Consider the following 18,044-nt stretch of genomic DNA (forward strand, 5'->3'; position numbering starts at 1 on the left):
ATTCATTGCCTTTCCCATTATTTTTCTTGTTTAAGTTGGGGTAGTCTTCCCCGTCAGTTGCGGTTGACAGTTAATATTTGTAAAACAAAAGATCTAAATAATTCTATGGCAGCTGGTCCCTTGATTTGGATTGGAATCATCTGAGACGTGTCCTGTTCCTGGTCTTTCTTCAGGTTCATTTCACCCTATCCACATTTTTGTTCTTTTCTTGATTTTTTTTCAGGTTGTGAAGTCATTCCAGATTGATCAGTATAAACAAAGACAAAGCCTCGGGGAGAGAAGATAGAAACAACCCTTGATTTAGTAGTAAATGGAACCAGGTTTATTCAAAATCAGTACCATCCTCTTTGTCTTTTAATTTTGACCATAGGGGATGTCCAGGGTTCATACAATAAGAGCACTACTGAAATATACACCATCTAACATTTCTAAAAAGGGTATATTTAACAGTGAACAATACCAAAATGGTCTACTAGGTTGTCTGTCTTCAGCAACCACCACTCGCGGGTTCAATTGAACTCAGAAGCCCATTCCCTCTTAGTTGCATGCAGTGTTCTTCAGCATCGGCCTGAGCACAAATAATCACCACTGCCAAGCCATTGTAGTGTGCTTCTTGCATGATGTTAACAGCATTGTCAAGGGTCATCCCAGGGATGACTTTCATCAGTACTTGGACTACATATTCCCGTTTATTGAAGTTGTCATTGTGCAGTATGACTCGATAAGGTGGAGCTATTTTCCTTGATTTCCTATGCAAGTCGTACCCACAAAAATGTTCTAAAAAAGTCAACTTTATGGAGAAAGAAATATAAGAAAACAAATAAAGCTAGACCTAATTGTGCCAATTAGAAGAAATGTGAGTTCATTCGTTATTCATGCAAAATAAACCTAATGAAAAGGAATGCTATATGAGTTATTGAAGAACTCCAATTAAATGTCAGACATACGAGACAAAAGCCAACGCAAAATGGACACAGGACATGAACACACGGAAATCTAGTTGGTTTGCAATTGGTTTCTGGAATTTGAAATGTCCCATAGAAGATGCACCCATCACCATTGCTCATAAGATGCAAAACTGTATTACTTCGTAGATTAAGCAAAGTTTATTTTGTACGACCAACCAAAGAAATGGTAGATGCTTTAAAAAATGGTCTGAGAAGTGGGAAACATGGCGACATATTTATGAGAAGAATGCTCATAAACAAAAAAATATTAATGCCTAATATTTTCACATCAACATATCAAAAGCTGCAAAAGAAATTTGAATTAGTGCACACACCTCACATCAAACTCAGATTCACGACCAGGAGTGGTTCTCTCTATAACTGGCTTCTCCAACACTCCTGCTCCTCTACCTGCTCCTGTGGTTGATATAGCCATGAGAATGCCACGATTGGTGCATGGTCCTTTGCACAGAGACTGTTTCTCCCCTGTTTTACGTAGTATCAAATTTATTATAATTAATGAAAATCATGCAAGCATCCGTCTATATGCTCTAGTGATACCAATGTAAGAAGTAAGTTTGACTAACAGGGAATCAAAGAAAGATTTAGGAAATTGAGACAGAGATTCAAGTGAACGATTCAGATATTCAAAGAAATGGCAGGCTTCCTCCATTTTTTTTTCTCTCCCATTTTCTTGGATGAAGAAGTAAGTACTTCAAAGGGGATCCAATCACCAACAACCAAATGTGTTAACAATAGAACCAATACATGGAACAGAAAATCTCTAACTACGGATCAATGAGCTAAAGAATCATTAAACGTAAGCATTCCTATTCCTCAGAGAGTCTAGAACTCTTTCCCACCAACAAACAACAGCAAACTAAGCTGCCATAAGGACCATATCGCGCTAGTGTTACCCTATTTAAGACCTTATCCTCAGTAAATTCAAAAAAAGTGAGTTCTTTTACAACAGTTTCCATCCATGCCAACTTGGCTCTTTCCTCAACCAGCAAATTTTGCTTCGCTTCACCTGCAAAGGCTTAAATTCCCCCCTAAGCATAGCAGTGAACTCGAAACCTTGCACTTAACAAGTTGGCAATCATCAATCCGTAAGACCTTTAAAAATTCCAAGGTGAAAGCCGAAAGCTTTTCAAACAATCCCAGCTGATAAGCTTCTAATTACAAAACTAAATTATCTCTTAATTCCTCCGATATAATCAAGAAACTGTCTGCAAAAACACCCATCTTCAGCAAATGAATCCGCAGAAAGCTAGAGCTTGCACCCCCCAACTCCATCCTTCTAAATCCGAATCGTTAACAAAGCATTCGTGCCTGTGAAACTTGGATTGTTTGAAGAATTATCAGGAGAAAAATTAAGCAGAACAGATATAGTAATCGTCAACTAAGCTAAGTAACAACGACTACCCAGATGAGTTTATGATCGTTTCGTTGAGTTTTCATCAATCAATCAAGAAAAGTTACAAACTTTATAACCCAAAATCAAGAACAAGAATTTAAAAAAACTGGGGTGGGGGGGAATTGAAAAGAGAGAAGAAAGAAGAACCTGGTTTAGGATTAAAGACAGTGTTTGGTGAGAGAGTTAACCTCCCGCGTATCGCAGTCTCCATGCCTCTCTCTCTTTCTGTATCTCTATCTCTCTGCACAGACACTCTCTCTCTTCTGTCTCTCCAATGAAAACTGTTTTCCAACCACTGTTTTTTTTTTTATTAATAATATTTGGGAAAAATGATTTTTTTTAATTTTTGTTGGCCTCAAAGGGAAATGAAAAATTAAAACTTGAACTAGTGGTTCATTTATGGCCTTGTAACAGCATGAAGGCACACAATTCATACAAATAAAATAAAAGAAAAAAGATGTCTTCTTCCCTAAATTTTGGCTTTTTTCATTATGTTTTTTTGTCTGTTATTTTTCGATTCATTTTTAATCACAGTTTGTGTGTGTAAGATTCAATTATGATCATTAATCTTATGAAAGCAAAGCCGAAATTAAAAATTAAATAATATAAAATTGTGAATACATTTAGAATTTTTTTTAATATTTTACATCTCAACTTATTATTTTTTCTAATTTAAAATATAATTTTTGATTTTAACTATTTAAAACAATTAATAATAAAAGTTTGTGATAAGTGATTATTATTATTATTTTTTTAAAAAAATCCTTCCAATTACCATGCAACAATCAACTGATTGGGAATGATATCCTAGAAAAAAGGCAACCCAATGATAAGCTGAAGTCTCATGCTCTCAGGGTTCTATCACTTTTTTACAAATGGTGTATCCATGAATGTGTTTGCCACTAGAAACAATCTGTCATTGTCTTCAACCACTTTCTTTCATTTACTTACAATTCCACATTCAAAGACAACTGATGAGAGGGAATTGAAGGTTGAAGAGAAATTGGGTAAAGGTACATTTGGAATATTGTTTCCATCTTTATATGCTACTGCTTGCTCAAGATAAATGCCTACCCTTTCAAGATAATAAATCATTGGGAAAAGTAGGTCTCTGCTAATTGAGTTTGATTACATTCATGTATAAAAACTATATGTTGAAGCGTCAGTGATGATATTCCTTAAGCCACCAATTGCTGATGCCATCATGATGAACAGTCCAATGAATATGCAGCTCTGAAAAATATTGAAAAAAAAATAGAAATTTATCAGCAGATTATAGCCTTTTATCTAAGCAGTTGGTTTGAAGCAGGTGTTTATAATTTTGATTACCCAGTTGGTGAACCATTTGAGGCTGTATCTCTTTGGTTTCTTGATGATCAACCACATTATGCTGGGAAGCTGGAAGAACAACAGGTCAGGATAAATTGAGTTATTTTATTGCAGAAGGTGCGGTCAGGAGGGAGATTATGGGAAAAAACATTGAACGGCAATGAGAGGGGAGGCTTACAAAATATGAAGTGGGAGCGAAACCAAATCCACCAAAGAAACCCAGAAGATCTCCGAAGAAAGGGAAAGTAACTCCTGCGAACAGTGTGAATGCTGCAAAGATTCCAACAGGCAGGTGGGTTTCAATCATTAGCAGACAGTAGTTAAAGTTACTATCTAGAATCAAGGTCGTGGTTATACTTAAAAACTGTTTTAGTAATTATGGTTTCATTTTCCAAGGATAAGAATGGAGGAAAACTCACCTACATAAGCAGATCGAGTTATGAGTCTCAGTGCAATTCCTGGTGGGAAGTTCAGCCTTTTCATCAGCATCCTCTCCAGCAAGTCAAACACAGGCATAGCATAAACCTGCAAAAGATTTCCTTTTCACCAAAAGTTTGTGGGCTACAAACAGGATCGAACAGCCTTAATTTTCTTATCCAGCAGTTTGAACCTGATACTTTCCAAGTTGAAACTCCTAGGATCAAATTAACCGCTATATTTGTTTACCTGGTAGCTTCCAATAACATGAACAACCACCATCAAGTTTGCAGAGGCAATGAGCCATGCAGGTTTCTTGAGAGCCATGAGCACGTTATCATCAACATCTTGCCCGAATGCCCAGTACCCTATCATGGCTACAGGGAAATAGCATATAGCATTTATGAAATAGGCTCCGACTGCACCTTTCCACATGGGAATTTTTGAAGGCCTTTCCGGAGTGGATGGAATTGTGGCCTGGATTTCAAGGGCAACTGCATGGCCAGCAAATGCAAATGAAATTTGACCCAGTGCATTAAAGACGCGAAACATGAAATCAGTTGGACTCGTGTTCTTGTACTCATAGCTGACATTATCGATCTGACCATGACTCAGACTACCCGCCCAGGCTATGGTTGAGTAACTGCAATTAAGAAGAAACATTACAAATCAATGATAAATGCATCTTGGTTTGCTGGATTTCGCTTGCATGGTTGTGATTTTTGTGCAAAATCATTATCAAAAGACTCTAGAGATAAACTAGGAAAGAGTATTTCATGTAATGTAAGTCTCAGATGCTTCTTGTTCGCTTCCTTTTCCTTGAACTGCAGCTTCATATATATTTTGTCTTCAGCTGCTATTGGAGAAACTATAGAACACGTAAAAGCCTCTCAAATGACCCTCCCTTACTTTACCATCAGTAACTAGAGGGAAAGAAAAGATTATTATACATATGCTCACAAGCATACAGCAAACATAATTAAAGCAGTGGGGCCGCACTGCCTGATCTGGCTGGTGATTATGCCTTTCATCAAGATTAACCAGATTGCTTTCTGCGGCTAGCTAGCTTTGAGTTTGACAGACTTGTTTTCTCAACTTGAGAACACAAATAGTACTAGTAATTGCTATAAATTGTAACTTAAAAGATTATCTACTTAGCAAAAACTTGGATTAGTTTCTGGCTCTGGATGGGGAACTCTAATCTGCAATAAACAAGTGGTGAAGCCTATCTAGATCTAGAAACCATTTTTTTCCTGTCCCATCTCATCTATGCAGAAGCTTAATTAGTAAGGGTAAAGGATTAGGGTCATCGGACATTACCTTAGAGACATGATTGCTGCAGCTAATGAAACACCAGCAACTGAATTGAAATTGGGAAGCTGAGACAGGAAGAAATGGATGCCACCAAAAATCAAGATCCAATAAGACTGCCTGAGCTGCGTGCAGCTGGAGCAGGCTATCTCCATGAACTTTTTGAGGCACTTCCCTCCGGTAACCATGTACACAATGTCACATCCAACTTGAACAACTAGCTGCTGAGGCAGCACAATCCATCCTCCAAGTTTTGGTCCAAAAGCATATCGACCAAGGTCAATGTATCGATCAAATCGAGTTCCAGGGACACACTCATGGAGTTGTATCATCTGCCACATTGTATTCAAGGTCATGCACCAAGATAACACCAAAACCATTGTTCCTGGACCCCTAAGAGAAAAGAGAAAGTCAAGTTTCCGAAAGTTCTTCCACATATATAACTCAAAGCAGTTGAGATTTAAGGCTTTTGTTGAACTGAGTTAAGTTCCAACATATATACCATCCCAGGTAAGCCATGGCATAGGGCAGGCTGAGGACGCCTGCACCTATCATGGCCGTGACAGTGTGAAAAGTTGAGTACCACCATTTGGCTCGGCGAGCTGGATCTCCTTCTGCCCATTTGCCGTTGGATTGAAGTTCCTGTTAGATTCAAATGGCAAGACAGGCTTTAGTGAAAAGTAATTAACTAGTGTTGGCTAGCTAGCTGAATTATATCCATGCTCACCTTCGGTGGAGAAGTTGAAACCATTTTTTCAAAGTAAGATAGAGATAACCTCCTCAATGAATGTGAGGGTTCAGTCATCATCATCATGTGTTTAAGTAGTGGACTAGTGGTTGATGATTGCGCTGCTTGATGGAATAAAGGTAAGAAAATGACATACCATTTACTTTGGTTAACCCTTTCCTACTTTTGAAAATTTCTTCTGCCATCTCCCGAAAACCCTTTATCCCTCATGATCTCATAGGACAAATTAAGGCAATTGTCCAGTTTGTTTAAAACTTTTCCATTTTGTGGCATTTTTCTTTTTCCATTTGTCCAAAAACCTTTACTAGTAAAGAATTAGGGGTGATAGATAATTAGCTTAACAAAGTAGCAAACCATGCAAATATGGTTAGCCGGAAAAATCTCATTTGAAATATAATAGGATCCTTGTTAATTTCACTTGCAAGAGTAACTCAGTAAAATAAAATCAAATAAGAACCAAAACATGTAGAGTTTCAAAGGAATAAGACAGCTTGGACTCATGACAACAGAAATTGGTGATATGGTCTACCCCTCCATGATCTAAGTTAAGGAACCGTATGACTTTTTCAGGCAACAGCATTAGCTCAACTAGAAACTTCCTGCTCTGAGAAAAAGGACATTGTTGGCATTTCTGCTTTTCCAAGGATTGGACCCAGCGCCAATGATGGGAAGTTTTATTGGTTGGTGCTTTGGATCAATCCTAAAATCATTATACTTCTTTTCCTAGCTTTATACAAAGGCCATAGTTCCTGGGAAAAATGATTAAAGCGAGGAGGGTGCTTGTTTATGTAAAGTTGGTGCGGGTCATCGTCTTCATTTTTGAGGTGTCCCCATTGGCTTTGGAGGCCGAAAGCCAACTGCAAACCACTGCTTACCATAAAATGATAAAATAAAGGTTTACACTAATCTTCCATATTAACACTATCGTCAGGTTTACATCACACTGATCATGGACTCCTGATCAATGAATTTGGACCTATGGCTCTTCTAATGGTTCAATCTACAGAAAACAAAAAAGGGATTTGCTAAGTCAAAATTAATAATTGTTCACCTGGCCCCTTGGCCCCAACCTTGCAACAGGTTTATGTTAAAATTTAAGCTAGCTTTACTATCTTATTCATTGTCTACTTCACTGGGACTCTTTCTTTCCTACTTACTTTCCTTTAGGAGGGGTTATTCCAAACTTACAACCTAAGATCTCAGCGGCAAAAGTCTTCTTCAAAGAGGCCGGGGTATGGGGTGTTGATACCCAAAATCTCATAAAGCTTTCAAAGCTCTGCTGTTGTGTGATTTCAAATTCTTGAATGCTTTGGCTTCTGGCTACTTTATGTTCATGGTTTGGCAAAAGGTTAATGCTTTACTTTAGCTGTAAACATCAATCAATTTGTTGAGTACCTGAGCAAGGATTGATCCTATGAACTTCAATAATCAATGAACCTTGTGGATAAGACATTAATCACAAAAATCCATCATCGAAACAATTTATAGCATAATTACTTCTTGGCATTCGAAATTGGATTCCTATATATATAAGGTGTGCCTATCTGTCTATCCCAAAAGATATCATGCAACCTAACCTCCCTTATTAACCAGCTAATATAAGTTTTAACGATAAGATGATGAGTGAGTAACTTATAAAACGATCATTCAATATCAGCAAATCTCCTTTTAAATTCACATCATTGTTGATTCATTTTCATCAACGAAGCCTTTGTTCTCACCTCATTAGTTACTATAGATGATACATGGAAAAATTAATGGAAACATGAATGACAGCAAATGCAAAATGTATCATAATAATTAGATCGTAAAATACTTTCTCCTAGATGTTACATAACATATGATCGTGTTTAGCCACTAAAGATACTGATAGACTGGTGGTTTCTATGGACTAAAAAACAGACTGGTGGTTTCTAATTTCTAGAAGCCCTACACAACTATAAGTTCTAATAGCCAGCAAATTCCAAAGCTGATTAACCCATAAAGCCTCCTCCAGGCATATTAGGTGGGGCCTGTGATGAAACTTGCCCCTGTGAAACCAATTGTGAACGGCCTGGACCTTGAACATAAGCTGGACCCATTCCTGACCCCACCATTTGTTGTTGCTGAGGTAATTGCTGTTGCTGCAGCTGGGGAAGCTGCGGCTGTTGCTGCATTTGTGGAAGTTGCTGTTGTTGCTGCATCTGGGGCAACTGCTGTTGTTGTTGCAGCTGGGATAGCTGCTGCTGCTGTATCTGCGGAAGCTGCTGCTGCTGCTGTATCTGTGGATGCTGCTGCTGCTGTTGCAGCTGAGGGAGCTGCTGCTGCTGCAAGTGAGGGAGCTGTTGTTGTTGCAACTGTGGAAGCTGCTGCTGCTGCTGCTGTTGTTGCAGCTGTGGAAGCGGCTGCTGCTGTTGTTGCAGCTGCGGAAGCTGCTGCTGTTGTTGTTGTAGTTGCGGCAGCTGTTGCTGCTGTAGCTGTGGTTGCATCTGCTGGTGTTGCTGCTGTTGCAATTGTTGCTGTTGTTGATGCTGGCTAGATATTTGTGGTTTAAAGACAACCATATCCTGATTCGACAAATAGCTTAGCTCGAAATAAAATCCAAAGCTCAAAGTTAACAGATAGAGAAAGATTAAAATTAAGATTCCGTATGGCTGTTGCTTTTACTACTGGCTTGTTAATTTTGGAGAAAAAAGCAAAAGCATGTTCAGATATAAAAGCAGGTAATATCTTCGAGTAATTAAAAGTTAAAAATTGAAATATGTTTGAAAAAAAAGAATGATAGTACTTCTATATTAAATAGTTATGTTAGTATTGATATGCATTTTAGTATTTTTTTTCATTGTTAATCAAATATCATTTTGCTTTTTAGCAACTTTTAAGGAAGCACAAGCAAAGGCTAAAAGCAAATAGCATAAGCAAGAACTAAACGGGGCCTACAGAGTATTCAAATAAAAGCCACAAGTTACTCATCTAGTTTGCAGCTTTTTCCATTCTTTTTTTTTTTGGTTTTGTGGAGACTGGAATGATGGCCTGGTGGGGTGTTGGAAGTGTGTAGTTGGGAATGATTGCAGGTTGTTTTTATTCAGTCCACAATTTTATAATGAAGGTGGAAGCTTAAACTGGTGTCGATATGTAATGCACACTCAACGAACTAAAGCTTGGATTGAAGGTCAGAAAATTCTCACCCCAGGGAAAAGCATTCCTATCAAGCGGCATGCTTTGTCAGAAACTGAAAGCAGCAACGTCTGTGATGGCAATTGGATTACAGCACACTACAGAAATGAGAAGTGAGAAACTGTCAGAATAATCCAGCTGTAATTCCATAATTACACAAGTGCAAAGCCTTTCTAAAAAAAAAATTACACAATTGCAAATAATTGATAGGATAAAATTTTAAGAAATTCTAAACTCACAAATTAACACGGTTCCTAGAAACACTTAAAAGAGATTCATATACAAGTACAAAGTATCAAGCTTTATCTGTAAGTATCAAGAAAACTCTGAGCAGTACTTTCGCTTATTTGAGGGTCTACAAGACACAAGATGCTTCTTGTTAGTTGGCGTTTTCAGGTTGATGTTGAAAAAGGTCAAAAAGGGCTCAATTCCTCAAGTCAGCTTTGACCTGTGGGGCCTGAACTTGATCACATTTAGTCTATGTGGATCAAGAATTACTTGAATACCAAGTAGCAGAACTTACATGAGACTGGTAAGGGTTGTGATCTCATCCAAGTTGCGCTAATCTAGGGATAAATGTACTGCCAAACATAATATTTTTACATACAATGTCTGCAATGTTAGCTATGTTATTGTGAGAAAGAGAGAGAGAGAGAGAGAGAAAGAGAGAGCAGTCTAGTGAACCATTCCAGGAAAACACAACATAGATACTTCCTTGACTGGTTTCCAGTAAAAAATAGAGAAGATCCATTTGGAAAATATTTAAGTGTTTGTCAAATCGCCTGGTTAACCAAATTGAAATTTGACTATCCCCGCCACATGCATTTAACATGGTTAAATCAGAAATTCACTTGACAAATGACATGTGAACAAATGGTAATGACGAACAACTAATATTCTGTCAACTGAGCACTACTCAATACTCATCCAGTACAATGGCAAAAGGTGTACCTATATTCCCTTTTTCTTTTGAATAAATAGTATCCTATATTCCCATCAAAGACAATCAAGTTTACGGCAATTCTACAATTACTTAAAAATGAAAATTAGCATGCCAAAATAGATGCCCATAAAAGAAAACAACAACGAAAAAATGCAAGTAATTCAACAATCAATTTTGACAAGACATTCAAACAAGAAATTTTGCATTGCTTCAAAGGGAAAATTATCCTGCAATCACTTACAAGCTTCTTCTCTTGTAGCTGTCCAAGAAATCCATGCTGATTCATTGCCCTGAAAACTAAAAAATCTGCCTTCCCAACATATTGCCTGATGTTAAATAAAACAAAGTTAATGAGAAAATTGAAAGACATAGGAAAATGTTTTCACAAACTAAAACTTACTTGTTATTCATGTGATCCTGAGAAATAAGACGAACTATTTGCATGGTTTGTGGCCAGTGTGCTGCAAGTCTGAAAATACAAAAACCAAAATCCTCAGGTTCTATAAACTAGATTGGCATTAAATATATACACAAAAAATATTTATTCTGTATGGTGACCATGAAAGAACTCAAAACCATGCAAGAAAAAGTAGGGCCACCTCTAAAAGAAACAGAATGAAAGCAATTTTACCATTTATCATTTCCCCTAGGGGCTAGTGTATCTGAAAAAGAGAAGAAAAAAAAATTCAAAAGTTACATGAATTAACCAAAGACTTACGTCTCGGAAGCTGAGGCACTCCGATAACCCTGCAACAACAATTAAAGCATAAGCTTTATGCATCAAATTAGAGAATGCAGATGAAATAGCTCCAATGTCAAAAGTCTGTTTGAAACACAGTATGCAAGTCATTCATGAAAAACATCACAAACAAAAATAGCGAATAAAATAAGGTGAAAAAATTGAAAGCGTGTTATATTAGAAATAATATAATCATCAGATGCTTGTGAACATACTTCCAATCTGGTGATAAACACTGGCTGCCCTTGTCTCTGGCCAGATAAATTTCCCTGTATCCATATTGACCAATCAAGAGATATTAGTAATCCCACAACTACAACAACGAAGGGGCAAATAGTACCAAGAGATTTAGTATAAAGCATAAAAATCATCAATGATACTTCAAGATAATTAAAAGGGACTGGGAAAAAAATAAATAATCACAATATATATATATATATTTATTTATTTATATAGTATAATCAAGATAAGCAAGGAGAAAAATAAAGTCAAAAGAATGGCAATTTCTTGTCTTGATCACCCTCTCAGTCACTTTTTGGTTGAACTAACAAAGCCTGTCATTTTATTACTAATTTAAGTGGAGGCAATGTCTTATGGAGGAGACAACAAAGGTTTGTGGGCCCTCTCAAGTAAATGGCAAAGCACGGAACACTTTTGCACAAGCATCAACAACATCCATCCAGAAATCATCACATGCCTTGCAACCAATGTAGAGCCTTAAGAGAATTCTACTTGTCATTAAAAATAACATCCCGTTTGATTCAAGGAGGACAAAAGGTCAAGGAAGGATCAAAAGATTACAGGAAAAAAAAATGATATACCAGCAAACGTCCAAGCAAGAATAACCCTAAGTGATTGTACATAGCACATATGTCTCCCTCAGGCAAAAGGCAAAAAATAGCTCTCAGTAAAGATATGGTTGATTGGGAGATTCTAAAATCACAGAAGATTACAAGAGCCAAAAGTACTATGGAATCTGCTAGGACGATGCATGTGTAAAAACAAAAAATAAATAAACTATGGCTATATTTTAGAACGAATTCACACATAAAGTTTCAACATCTACTAATTTTAAGAAGGTTTTTCCACCAAAAACAGCAAATCAATTGTCATTATTGTCTAAAATCAAGCCCTAGATTACCTCCCAGACTTTAACATATTTGGATTGTGCTGATTGCAAAGCGCTTGATGTCTGTTGCGATAGCGGCATACTAGCAGCTGAACTGTTGCTCACTCCAAGTGTCTGCATGCCAGACTGTACTTGTTGAGACATTCCTGGAATAGGAAACATTGTGCCAGTTCCAGAAGAGACAGTTGATGGACCAAGACCACTCATGTTCTGACTCATGCCAACTCCACTTTGCACCATTTGTGCACCTGAATGGTTTCCTTGGCTCATGCCAGGTACTGATTGGCCCATACTCACTCCGCTTTGAACATTACCCATCGGTTGTGACATTCCAATGTTTGAATTTGCAGTCACATTAGAAGTTGCAGAAGCAAATGAACTAAGACCTGAGTTTGGTGGGACCTGTACAGTCCCTGTAAGAGCTCCTGAGCCAGTTAATGAAGTCATACACGATTGCCCAGATGAAAATACAGTTTGAGCTGGAGGCACAGAAGATGCCATTCCACTAGATATCATATTGGACATATGCATGGCCACTGGAGTTTGACCCATTGATGGAAGTCCTATAGAAGTTCCTCCAGTGAGAGCAGCAGAGTTCATCACCCGTGCTTGAGAAAGATTGTTTAATATGTTCACATTTGCAGCAGGAGGCACAGGACGTAAAGGTTGTGTCATACCACTTACAGAAGGTTTTAATTCTTGCACATTGTCACCACTGTTCATCACCTCTTGAGAAGTCGTCGATGGTGAAGAAGTTTGCATGGTTGGGATTGCTGGAGAAGGAGCACGTGGAACAGCTGGAATATGTGGAAAAGCAGGTCCAGTTCCCATGGATGTTATTGTTGTTGGCTCCTGAACAATAAGAATAATGAGTCTACAACAACTTATATATCCAAACAACAGATACAACCTTTAATTAACTAAGTACATGAGCCTTACAACTTTTATGGTAGCAGTGGGAACATTTCCAACAGAAACTGGTTGCCGGCTCATCATAGATCCATTCACTAAAAATCAAAACAAAACAAATCTTAAGCAAGAATTGATCACAACAATAACATAATAAACCTACAATTAATCACACCTGACTAATTGTCTAATGCTCAATTTTTATATTCCCAAATGGTGTATGTCTATCTATATCTGTCACACTGTCTACAGATTAGTATTATTAAAAGAAACAGGGTGCACAACAAGGTTACAGATATAGAACAGGTATTCTTTTCTGTTCTTAAGTTCTGCAATAAAAGGCGAAACTTTCCAATTTACAGAAATCCTTAAGTTGTGATTGGGGATATGTCCAGGTTTTTCTGATAATTGTTTTTTTACTCCTTAGATGCTGAAGAGGAAATGAATCAATCAATACAGCCAAGAGCTTCTACAACTTGGCAATCTTAAAAGTACCCTTCTCTAATAATGAAACCTGAAAAGGCAATATTGTGGATCTGAATGAAATCAGACCTTACAAAACTAGGATAAGAAAATTCAAGGTTACAACTGAGAGGTTTAGCATCCAGCATACTATCTGTTAGCTCCCTGCTTATCTATTTGCTGATGTGCTTAAGTGAGCAGAGTGACGAAATTGACTAAACAAGCACACAAATCAGTCAGTCACATGCGATTGTCAGTATACAGTTAAAAACTGCATTCAATCAGAAGGGATCAACAAATTCTGCATTAAACCACCTGACGGAACAGAAGTTGGAGGTGGCCCTGTACCCGAAGTGACAGAAGCCATGTCCATTTTCACAGGACTCTGATTGGATGCCAAACTTGGTACTCCAGGGCGACTTAAAGCAGCACGGCCCTCCATAAAGTTCTCCGAAATCAGAACAAGAAACGGGGGGTTTCTAACATTGTCGACGGGTGGATCTGGTGCTCGCGGGTTTCGCTTTCCCTGTATTTCCAGTTAGAAGAGAAATGTTAGTGACTATGTAAAGAAAACATAATTTAGAATAAAATCCGGTAGAATCTACTAAGTAAATAGTTTTCCAGATGTTTATTTATATGAATATTCTTCCAAAGCTGCTCTGTACTTAGACATTGCTTCATATATATCAGGACCAAGTTCCCAAAAGGTGCTATGGAACAATCACTCTAGTATAAATTTTTTATCAAATGTTCAAGAGAAGAGAGTAGTAGATGTTGGAAGACACGGCCAATATATCCAATGTTAGAGAGAAAACACCCAAAAGAGTCACAAGGAAAATAGATAAAAAAATGTTCTCATCGTAATTCCTTACAGCACTGTAGATTGTTTTTAGCTTTGAAAGCTGCTTCGGACAGATGACAGATAAAGAAACAGAACACTGCAATGAAAACAAAGGGTCAGTTAACATCCTAAAAGGGCAAGCCAGAACTAGGAGACACGATAAGATAAATACTATAGAGCTACCTGAGCAAATGATTTAGCTACTGTTTCAGCATCAGACAGACGACTCTCTGTCTGTGCTTCAATATTTTCAGTCTGCTCCAAGTTTTGAATTTGTGGTCGATAGACTGGTGTAGGCAATGGATAAGGATTACTAGCAGCAACAAGAATGCAATGTCTTTGTCCATCAACATTTTGTTGAGTTTGGTTTCCATTTGGTGCAATAGGAAACATCTGACCAGTACATCAAATAGGTACAAAGGATAAATGTTGTGATATGTCATATAACATGTCAGGCCTACATAAACAAAATCTGTCAACTTTAATTGACTAAATAGATGGAAGGACAACATTGACACCACGTACCAAAACTGAACCAACCTAAAAAGGTTTTGGACCACTGGTACAATGACCCCAAAAATTTTCTATTTCAAGTTGCCATTACCTCCAGCAAAACATTAAACTGGCACATCATGGTTCTACCTCGGGAGAATGTTAGGCAGAATCCACATATGCACTTCTTTCCCTCTTTTCTATTGACATGGAGTCAGTAATGAGAAGTTAAATAAAGGCCTGTATTCAGGCTCCAATGATGCTCATATCTAGGGTTTCACTCAATTGCTCTTCCAAAATTTAATGGCATCTGTGACAATATGCAGAGTCACAGCATCTTTATAACCAAAACATATCTTCAAGCAAACCAGCTTTTAGGTGAAACTTATATCTTAAGAAAAATCATTTAAGTCAATGCCCTTAACTTGTTGGAAGTAGCATCTAATTTAAGGAGATAAATCATAAAGCAATCTAATTAAAGAAGACTTGCACAAATAATTATCAATTGGGGTGCATAAATCAAAGCACAAATGCACTTAAAATCACATAAAAGATTGATGCTCCATACCATCAGCGCTTCAGAAAGCCCTTCAGCAATTGCAGCATCATTGAAACCACCACCAGAAAAAGGTATCGCTGACAGCCATTGTAGGAAAATATCAACATCTTTTGTCCACCCACTACGTTGTACTAGGCAAGCTGCATAAGGAACCACATTATTTTCCACAAAAATGAAGTTTTGATAGTAATAACACACTGCAAGTTGAAAAATAGAGCAAAGAACATACCACAGTATGATCCATGAGTGTTGAATGTGACCAATGCAAGCTCAACATTAGATGTAGAAGTCTTCTGTATTCAGACAAGATGACTGAATTAATATATGTGCATGTAAAAGGCAATATCAAGCAAACTAGATACCTTAAACTGACTGTAAATATTTTTATGCTATCTTTTACTGAAATGTCAAAACAAAAGAAAAGTTATAAAGTTACAAAAAAATAATTGAAACTTAAATGGCTCTCCATATTCACACAAATACATGCTAATTCCCTCATGTAAAATTTAGAGGCCAGCACTGGGTTGCCTATAAATGTTGTCTTACAATCAGTTATTTGTAAATGCAATGGTAAAAAAATGATATTGTCTTTTGCTAAATTATCTACAATAAATATTCAAGTAATTATCAGATGCATGCCAAGTACCTAATACAACTAATTTTCATAAAAAAAAACAAGTACCTAATACAACTGAAAATGCCTCTAACAACATTGTAACAGTTGATGCTGTATAACAAGAGGATGATCATACATTTACAAAAGTAGCTTATCAGAAAGGAAGAGGGAAGAGAAAAGCCTTTTTACCTGTCCAGTCAACTCGCTACTACTGAAACACCTGTGGAATTACTGCAATCCATCAGACAGGAAAAACATACATGCCCAAAATATATTTAAGTACAAAACATACGAATAATAACAATGGTTAACAGCCATAAATCCAATGCAGGGTTTTGAGACATGCAGTATGGTCATTCTCCCCAATGAACCTTAGGTCTTGAATTTAAGCTGAAGCAAACATTCTCATTTTAACAAACTTTCTAGGATATGACAAGCTTCTCATAATGTTATTTGTATGAAAACTTCAACTAAATGTGGGATAAATTCATATGTTTTAAACTTTTATATCAATTACAAAAGACAATTTGGTAGGCTTAAAATGCCTTCCTTCAAGAAATAAGATTAAAATAATCTATTTTGGTAATAAAGATTTCAAAATATCTCAATTTTGAAAAAATTCAACATGGAACTGACAGTCTACAACCATACATACATATTCTACCATATAACATAATGGTCAAGTTGGTCTCTACTGAATATAATCTTTTCCAACTCACTTTTGAAATTAAGAAAATAATCCATACATATGGACCTTACATTTATAGATCAAAATCCCTAGTCTAAGGGGTTTGACGTTACCAATGGCTTTTACGAGTCAATTACTCATTCATCAAGCAGTAAGTGCAAACAGTCAATTCCTCATTCATCAAGTAGTAAGTGCAAATGATCATAAACAATTGAGCTGCTTAGATTCAAGATCACAGAGTCCAAAAAATCTAACGTACAGCCTCAAGTAATCAATATTGATAGGTTCTTAAGAACCACTCAGAACACTTGGTATAGGTGAAAAGAAAAGCACAAAAACAAAAACTGAATAGGCATAGCTTGGATGAGCTAAACTTGCATTTCTATCAAATAATTAAGTAGTTCACATAAAAACCCTTCTCCTTCACCTCAGAAAAGCGTTTCAAGCAACAAAAAGCCAATAAAAGCAACTCCGATGGCAAAATAATCACCATCAATTTTTACTCCTAGAACTATCTGTTGCTCTGGCACTACATTAAAGCATAAATTTTCATTCTCAAACTAAAAATTCAATGAAATGTGACCATAAACGCACAGAATACTTAAAATAATGACCATTTAGAGGGGAAAAGAAAACAAACGAAAAACTAAGCGCATGAATTAATAAGCAAAACAATCATCCTCAAATTTTAACTAGAGTATTTCACAAACATTGGCATCAAGTTTCACATAGAATGGAAATTCAAAACATCTATTTTCTAACAAAGATTGCAACTTTCTTACCTAGTATTAATCGAATTAAACTATAAACACAAATTGAGCGGAAAAAAAAATGTAAATTGAAGAAAGAGGGAAAGAAAAGGTGGGACCTGATGATCTTGTCGAGGTAATCAGAGACGACGGTTTGCCAGTAGGGACCCATGGCCGCGGTGCCTTCGACGGCCACGATCAGCTGCCTCTCCGCCATCTGCTGCTTTGCGTTACAATTTCTATTGGAAATGGCAACTCAACATAGCGAGAAAATGCTACGGAGATAGGAAATGAACTAACTAGGAGCGAAAAAGAAAAGAGTTTGAAGTTTGATTTTTGATCTTCACCCGAAGACAAGAAGTATTTAATATTTAGGACTCAGAAGTCCTTACCTTTACCGGAACCTGAGTTGTTATTATTTTAGTGTTTTTTTTATTTAATAACCAAAGATTTAAAAAAAAAAAAAAAGCCCGAAATTATTTGTGAAGTCCAACCCAAAAATGAGTCTTGGGTTTCTGCGGGAGCCCAGCGGGAACCACAGGGACCCAGTTCATTGGAGGAAGACTCCCGCGTTTACGGACTCCTTGTTGTA

At 37.0% G+C, this 18,044-nt stretch overlaps 3 protein-coding genes across 4 annotated transcripts; all 3 read right to left on the bottom strand.

Moving 5' to 3' along the window:
* Nucleotides 1–299: 299 nt before the first annotated feature.
* Nucleotides 300–2,676, bottom strand: LOC18610527 (Ribosomal protein L12/ ATP-dependent Clp protease adaptor protein ClpS family protein). Its single transcript, XM_007046225.3, has 3 exons — nt 2,512–2,676; nt 1,283–1,433; nt 300–749 (listed from the first exon to the last, which is right to left on the bottom strand). The coding sequence occupies exons 1-3, from the start codon at nt 2,573–2,575 to the stop codon at nt 488–490; spliced, it is 477 nt and encodes a 158-aa protein (XP_007046287.3). The 5' UTR covers nt 2,576–2,676; the 3' UTR covers nt 300–487.
* Nucleotides 2,677–3,283: 607 nt separating this feature from the next.
* LOC18610528 (Transmembrane amino acid transporter family protein) lies at nt 3,284–6,295 on the bottom strand. Its single transcript, XM_018114613.2, has 8 exons — nt 6,149–6,295; nt 5,924–6,063; nt 5,431–5,814; nt 4,360–4,753; nt 4,113–4,218; nt 3,872–3,963; nt 3,694–3,762; nt 3,284–3,597 (listed from the first exon to the last, which is right to left on the bottom strand). Exons 1-8 carry the CDS (start codon nt 6,233–6,235, stop codon nt 3,499–3,501), a joined length of 1,371 nt encoding a protein of 456 aa, XP_017970102.2. The 5' UTR covers nt 6,236–6,295; the 3' UTR covers nt 3,284–3,498.
* Nucleotides 6,296–7,939: 1,644 nt separating this feature from the next.
* PFT1 (phytochrome and flowering time regulatory protein (PFT1)) lies at nt 7,940–17,852 on the bottom strand. Of its 2 annotated transcripts, none has more exons than XM_088803456.1 (15): nt 17,572–17,852; nt 16,205–16,235; nt 15,629–15,692; nt 15,409–15,539; nt 14,532–14,741; nt 14,380–14,445; nt 13,856–14,033; nt 13,076–13,143; nt 12,149–12,988; nt 11,223–11,276; nt 10,987–11,015; nt 10,669–10,737; nt 10,510–10,594; nt 9,337–9,423; nt 7,940–8,715 (listed from the first exon to the last, which is right to left on the bottom strand). In XM_088803456.1, exons 1-15 carry the CDS (start codon nt 17,667–17,669, stop codon nt 8,143–8,145), a joined length of 2,583 nt encoding a protein of 860 aa, XP_088659582.1. In that variant the 5' UTR covers nt 17,670–17,852; the 3' UTR covers nt 7,940–8,142. The 2 variants fall into 2 exon arrangements, with proteins under 2 accessions (XP_088659582.1, XP_007046291.3); XM_007046229.3 differs by having other exon boundaries at nt 13,823–14,033; nt 17,572–17,851.
* Nucleotides 17,853–18,044: the final 192 nt, after the last annotated feature.

The sequence above is a fragment of the Theobroma cacao genome, chromosome 2 (genome assembly GCF_053813885.1).
Source record: "Theobroma cacao isolate CCN51 chromosome 2, ASM5381388v1, whole genome shotgun sequence".
In the NCBI taxonomy this organism is placed as follows: domain Eukaryota; kingdom Viridiplantae; phylum Streptophyta; class Magnoliopsida; order Malvales; family Malvaceae; genus Theobroma; species Theobroma cacao.